Genomic DNA, 7,844 nt, shown 5'->3' on the forward strand with positions numbered 1-7,844 from the left:
TATCTGAACACCTGTCACCTGAGGATTAGTGTTCGATTACTGTTATTTGCCTTGTTAACTTATTTTAGGCTAAAGTTAACTTGGATAAAGGCGGGTTGGTGTTGCCTTTTTTGTTTTCACTAATCTCGTGGTGACTAATGTCATATTTATGACTTTATGACTTTCAGATAGTGCAGAGACAGGTGGTTGTCGGCTCGCACTGCACAATGGGCCAATGAACTATAAGCAGCAGCGTGATGTTAAGTGAATGTAAAATTGAATTAAGTGAAATTATATTTAATGTTTACAAGTCTAACGATTATATATAGTAATATAATTATTTTATGTTTTATAAGTATTATATATTTAATAGATAATTCTTACAATACTTATTCATATACACAATATATCCTATATTCAAGTTTAAAATAACTTAAGCATCTGTCTGTATGTTACAGTTGGTGTATGCAGGAGAAGAAGAGGAGATCAGGATTTCCAAAAACAATATACTTTACTTAAAGGGGGGGTGAAATGCTGTTTCATGCATAGTGAGTTTTTTACACTGTTAAAGAGTTGGATTCCCATGCTAAACATGGACAAAGTTTCAAAAATGAAGTTGTAAGTTTGATGGAGTAATTCTGTTCCAAAAATACTCCTTCCGGGTTGTCACAAGTTTCGGAAAGTTTTTTTCGAATACGGGCGTGTGTGACGTCAGAGTGGCCGGAATTTCCTTATACGGGTCTTAAGGGCACTTCTCCCGGAAGGGCGCGCGCGCATCTGTAGCCTAGTGCGTGCGAGAGTACGCCTATGCCCATCAGAGCGCTGGGTTCGGTCGGCTGCGCTGCAATTAAAAAAATGGCACCAAAAAAGTGTGTTTTTGGTTGCCAGGGCAAGACAACACTGCACAAATTTCCAAAGAACCCAGCGTTAAGGGACCTGTGGATGGATTTTGTTTTTCCAGAGCAGCAACGGAGTTGTGCAAGTGTTTTTGTTTGTTCCCTTTATTTCGAGGTAATAGTTTTATAAACAAGGCCCAGTTCAACGCCGGATTTGCAGATCGCCTAATACTTAAAGATGGAGCAGTCCCAACGATAAAGGTTCACGGTCGTGCGTTGGAACCGCAGGCGGTGAGTAAAACTGCTTCAAATGTCTGAGTTGTTAACTATCGGCGTGTAAGCACAGCAAGTAAACAACATGATCACATACAGTTAATGTATATCTATGGAGCATGCGATGTATGGTGTGTGTGTGTGTGTGTGTGTTTAAATACATTTGTTTAGCTGGCCACTGTAGGTGTCAGTTTGTTTATTGTAAAAATAAATCATGTCCTCATAAACCACGAGTCTGTCTGTTTACAACACACAAATGTTATAAAACTCGCGCATGACATGGTGTTCTAAAAACACTGCGCTCAAGTTCAAATCATTTCTATTTTTTAAAAAAACGCTCGAGACCTTATGGTTTTCACCCATTTCACAAAAACGCGTTCTGTATGAACGAGCCCTTAGTATTGTTTAGATCCTTGTTCTGCATGGGATTACTATCTGATTGTTAGCCATGGTTTATTTTCGGATGTCACTCACAGCTTCCAGACGCTCTCAACGCAAAAGCTTCGCGCGCTCGTGTCGTGATTATTTAGCTCCGCCCACACGGCACGCCTCCACCGGCTCGGGTTTTTCCGGAAAGACTCGGTACAGCCTATCTTTCTTTTATAAATATAATAAAACTAAAGACTTTTTGGAGATATGAAGGATGCAATACTACTCTATAGGTACTCAAGATTAACATGAGATTGAGTGAAACAGAGTGTTTCACCCCCCCTTTAATAAAACAACAAACAGGTACAGGCAGAGGATACAAACACACCTAACATAAACGATAACCGACCAGGAGTGAGGGAGAACACAGGGTTTAAATACATATAGAACAGAATGAGGAAACAAGGCACAGCTGGGGCAAATGAACTGATAATGACAGGTAAACAGGTGAATTAACTAAACAGTAACGAGGAGCGGGAAAATAGAAACAGGACTGAACCAAATACAAATACGGGTATGTGAGCTGGCTGAATAAACATCATTTTTATTCATATCTTTCACATTTACTGCAGTCAGATTCACCGTGTTCACTCACATGGCTGTGCACTTGTAATGACACATTAAGGTTGTTAAGAGGCTAAAAGCAGGTTTAAAACTTGTCCCGTTTAAGTCAACAGGGCATAAAAACAAATTTTCTAACAGGGTGTACATTTTAAAAAGAGGGTAACACGGTGAAGGCAACACCGGTTTTTGTCGTTGTTATCTGTACTGACAGCACTCCAGATTTACAAAATATGAGCTCAATGTTAAAATTGACCGGAGTTTTCCTTTAACGTTTGAACAACGTTACCATGGGAGTGAACGGAGTTGTCAGAAAGCTTAATAAAGTTTGACTTTATCAGACTTTTTTGTTGACATTCCCTTTAGCACATCTAGTGGATGCATAACGCAAACCCAGTCAAACGTTTGACTGCAGTATCTTATGCGCCTTATAATCCGGTGCGCCCTATATATGAAAAATGTTCTAAAATAGGTCATTTATTGAAGGTGCGCCTTACAATCCGGTGTGCCTTATAGTGCGGAAAATACGGTAGATGGATTGGCAGACCTTGAAAGGGAGTGTGTGTGCTGTCCTTGGATGAAATGGCAATCACTCCAAGTGTGGATCTGCACATGATCACAGTATGGTGATGTCACTTTGCCAGGTCACACAGGAGTAGCAACACATGCTTGTGTGTTTATGTTGGCTGGAAACACAACTCGGTGGAAAGTAGTGGCTTATCATTACAGTGGCAATTGTACAATGGAGCAGATTACAGGTCAATGATTATCGAAATAATACAGAGGGCAGCATCCATAGGGCTACATGTGCTTGATGTCACTACTGATATGGGTAGCCCTAACCAGGCCATGTGGAAATCCTTTGGGGTCGACAACACCAAAACATCTGTGCCACATCCAACAGGACCAGACAGTTTAAACTGTATGTCATGCCTGATGTCCTACATCTGGTAAAAAATCTAAAAAGTGCCCTTGTCTGTGGACAGGTCTTAAAGAAGGGATGGCATTAAAAATACTAGCTCCCCATCTGTCAGCTGCAGCCATCGGGCCAAGCCACTTTGAAAAAATGAAGGTTGGTCTGCTCTTAATGTATTTAGTAAGGCAACAAGTGTTGGGCTGAAATATATGGTGCAGCAAGAAAACCGCCCTCTCTCCTACCTGACTACAGCATGGTTTCTGGAGCAAGTTAATCATTGGTTTGATCTTATGTCATCTCGCCATCCAATTACAGCCCTGAGCAGGGTCAAGATGGAGGAGTATGAAAAGGCCATCATCTTCCTACAGGATATCATCCATCTGTTCCATGGGATAAAGATTGGTCATAAGGGAGTTTGGAAGCCTGTTCAAAAGGGGTGATAATGGCAAGAATATAAATGTTGGCCATACAGGAGGAGATTCTGACACGAGGGCACAGGTTTGTGTTAACTTCAAGGTTCACACAAGACTGCCTTGAAAATACATTTAGCCGTGTGAGGTCTGAAAATCCCATACCACCTCCAGTGGAATTCCATCATGGACTGAGAATTATATCTGTAGGGCAGTTCCTCCCCTCCATCAGATCTGGGAGCTACCAGGAAGACCACAGTAGCTTTTTAGCAGACTTCCTAGACACAGTGGAATAAAGTATCGCTCCATCAGTCAGAGTGGAACAGCTGGTGGTGGAGAACAGAACAGCACCTGACCTCACAAAAACTGAGAAATGTATTCTCTTCCATCTTGCAGGCTACATTGTCCACAAAATAATCAGATTTGCCAGCATCTGTGGAAAATGCAAACAGCAACACAACACACTGATGACAATCCTGCTGGAGATAACAGCATCTTAGTAAACTTAAAAGAGTTCAAGGCAGGTGCTCTTTGTTGTCCCTCCCAAGAAGCCTATGACTTAACTCAACAAATTGAGAAACTATTTAGGACCAACACTGGTTCCTCCCTCATGGAGTTTCCCAACGCAGTGGATGTCTTGAGGAAAGAAGCTCAGTCACTCTCCAGCAGGCTTGCATCATGCTTTGGAGTACAAGAAAAAAATCTCCAAAGTTTTTATTAGGCTGAGGTTGAGGCGAAAAAAATACGAAATGACAGAAAAAACAACACTTAGACATCTTGGAAGCAAGAGCCAATCTAATAAGAGGAAAATGACCAACAGCAGCCAAGCTTCAACATCCAACAACCAGCAAACCGCTCCAAAGGTGCTATCGAACACACTGGTTGTTGCCATGGAAACACTCAGTCTAACCATTTCTCCGATAAGTGCTCTAGCACCCAGCCAAGATCACTACTCATCCACCTACCAGCACCCAGCCAACATCACTACTCCTTCACCTACCAGCACCCAGCCAACATCAGTACTCCTCCACCTACCAGCACCCAGCCACCATCACTACTCCTCCACCTACCAGCACCCAGCCAACATCACTACTCCTCCACCTACCAGCACCCAGCCAACATCACTACTCCTCCACCTACCAGCACCCAGCCAACATCACTACTCCTCCACCTACCAGCACCCAACCAAGATCACTACTCCTCCACCTACCAGCACCCAGCCAACATCACTACTCCTCCACCTACCAGCACCCAGCCAACATCACTACTCATCCACCTACCAGCACCCAGCCAAGATCACTACTCATCCACCTACCAGCACCCAGGCACCATCACTACTCATCCACCTACCAGCACCCAGCCAACATCACTACTCCTCCACCTACCAGCACCCAGCCAACATCAGTACTCCTCCACCTACCAGCACCCAGCCACCATCACTACTCCTCCACCTACCAGCACCCAGCCAACATCACTACTCCTCCACCTACCAGCACCCAGCCAACATCAGTACTCCTCCACCTACCAGCACCCAGCCACCATCACTACTCCTCCATCGACCAGCACCCAGCCAAGATCACTACTCCTCCACCTACCAGCACCCAGCCAACATCACTACTCATCCACCTACCAGCACCCAGCCAAGATCACTACTCCTCCACCTACCAGCACCCAGCCAACATCACTACTCCTCCACCTACCAGCACCCAACCAAGATCACTACTCCTCCACCTACCAGCACCCAGCCACCATCAGTACTCCTCCACCTACCAGCACCCAGCCAACATCACTAATCCTCCACCTACCAGCATCCAGCCACCATCACTACTCCTCCACCTACCAGCACCCAGCCACCATCAGTACTCCTCCACCTACCAGCATCCAGCCAACATCACTAATCCTCCACCTACCAGCACCCAGCCAACATCACTAATCCTCCACCTACCAGCATCCAGCCACCATCACTACTCCTCCACCTACCAGCACCCAACCAACATCACTAATCCTCCACCTACCAGCACCCAACCAACCTCACTACTCCTCCACCTACCAGCACCCAGCCAACATCACTAATCCTCCACCTACCAGCACCCAACCAACCTCACTACTCCTCCACCTACCAGCACCCAGCCAACATCACTACTCCTCCACCTACCAGCACCCAGCCAACATCACTACTAGGGCTGGGATAAACGCTTATTTCTTAAACGATTAATCTAGCGATTATTTTTTCAATGCATCGATTAATCTAACAATTCGTTTTTCCAGTCCGATTAGATTTCGATTCGATTATCGATTATCTCCCCATTAATTGACTAATAGCACTTTATACATGTTGATTTACAGTGCGGCGCCCACTGTCACTTTGCGCACTAGGCATCCGCCTATGTCTCCTATGCCATGTGTCGGCCCTGGTAATGTCTAACAGAGTTTTTTTCTGCTGAAATTTCAAGGGTTCTGTAGTAAGTAAAAGTAAGTATCTCCGTATATTAGATATTTCTGATTATTTTCAGTTCAACACAGACTGCTGGGATCTTTACCTTGCTCTTCATGTGTTACTAGTACCTCCATGCCTCTGGTTACTACCTCCATGCAACTACTCAGTCAATCTCCGATTATGCCAGTGGTTCCTTAACCTGTAACCAAAAAGACTAACACACACCCCGACACACAGCTTTTCCAGGGTTGGATTTGGCCAGGCTCTAACTATAAACAGAAGAGTTTTCTCAAAACATCAAGATAGTACATTCTTTCTCTCTAGGAGAGCTACACTTTAGTCTAACTGGAAAGTAAGGCTTTAACAAAGAAATGGTGCCTTAAACTATTGGCTTCAATGACCACTATATGTTTTAAGACGTTGAAGACCTTTCTCAAACACAAAACAAGTCCCTATTTCATTTCTGGAAGTGAGCAAGCACTGTTACTGCATTCAGATATCAAATACAGACATTAGAGAATACATGAAAAGAATATTTCAGTAATCGCACTGGTAACTTCTTTAACAAAGTAAATTCTCACAAGCATAAAGAAGTCATTCAACTCATTTGATATTTAGAAGGAAAAATATTGATTAATACCTTGATTATAATTACTCATTCATTACGTATACATTGAAGCAGCAATTCACACCCTTCATAACCGATTTTTAATGTGAAAGTTGTTTTTTTCCACCTGGGTTGCGTGTGTAAAGTGGTTTCATGCAGCTTTGCTCCCTGTACAGAAACTCTTGTCTTGCTACGATCTGCTTTTATTACAAATTGCACTTCGTTATCACTGGATACAGTCTTTTATTATTAAATTATGAAAACTTGTTTTTTAATCAGCCGCAATGAATTGTAAATGAGTTGTGATTGTGAGTGTGAAGGTAACAATGTGGCCTTGATGGAGGCCCTGCCTGGATTATTTAACTTCATAAGTCTATTACTTTTACTGGATGTTTATGTAAATTTACATTTAAATTACAGTCTTTTTAGATGTTGTGATAGGTTTGTCATAGAAATGTTTATAAATATTAAGTCATAGGATGAAGATGTCTAAGTAGTGTAAGAGCTCTCCACAACTTCTGTCAGCTTGTTGAACATTTTTATTTGGACAATTTCTACCATATGATGGCTGAAGCAGCAGCGCGTGACACTATTTACGGCAACCAGATCAACATTGTGAACAGAACTTCAGTGAAAACATCAAATGATCATGCAATGGGATAAAAGCTTATTTTCCCTGCAAACGATACCATGAAGAATGTGAATATTTACCCAAGTCAAAAACAAAAGGTAAGCAGGTATCAGTGTTAATTTCAGTATTGTTGTTAACTTTTAAAGTTAAAAAAACGATAAGGCTTTACTATTCTAGGAGAATAGCATCATCGCTAACACAACATCTTGTTCCCTCATTTTAGGGAGCCGAGGTTATGTCAGTAACTGGAGACTTTATTAAGGAAACCTTAACATGTAAATGACCTGTAATAAATAAATGATAAGTGATCCATAAAATCAATGACGCACTTATGCAATGCTAATTTGCTGAACTTTCACTTAAAAGTTAGATACTGTTTAATTGTGTTCATGTTTGGAAAAAAAAGTTGATACAATTTTAATTACCGCCACGTGCATTATTTTTCAGATATGTACTATCAATTTGCACGTTATGAATGTATGCAGCTTGAAAACACCTAGGCTATCTCAAAATGATTTCTCTATTAATCATTGCCTTATATTTTTGATAACCAACTTAACTTAAACTGTACATATTTATATATGATGTTTATAGTAGTATGTTCAATATTGTACTTAAAACACACAACACAGTGAATAATATAGTTCTGAATATTACACATGCTTTTTGATTACTGGCATTTCATCTAAACATTAAGCTGGAAAGCAGAAAAAACAACAACTCAAAAAAGGAATACAGAAAAATTAAAAATATTTCATAGTGACC

At 41.7% G+C, this 7,844-nt stretch overlaps 1 protein-coding gene across 1 annotated transcript; it reads left to right on the forward strand.

Annotated features, from left to right (window-relative positions):
- The first annotated feature begins 4,153 nt into the window (after window positions 1-4,153).
- LOC130071656 (uncharacterized) lies at window positions 4,154-5,477 on the forward strand. Its single transcript, XM_056236517.1, has 2 exons — window positions 4,154-4,267; window positions 4,338-5,477. Exons 1-2 carry the CDS (start codon window positions 4,154-4,156, stop codon window positions 5,475-5,477), a joined length of 1,254 nt encoding a protein of 417 aa, XP_056092492.1.
- Window positions 5,478-7,844: the final 2,367 nt, after the last annotated feature.

The sequence above is a fragment of the Rhinichthys klamathensis genome, unplaced genomic scaffold (assembly GCF_029890125.1).
Source record: "Rhinichthys klamathensis goyatoka isolate OS25496 unplaced genomic scaffold, OSU_Roscu_1.1 h1tg000452l_1, whole genome shotgun sequence".
NCBI lineage: Eukaryota > Metazoa > Chordata > Actinopteri > Cypriniformes > Leuciscidae > Rhinichthys > Rhinichthys klamathensis.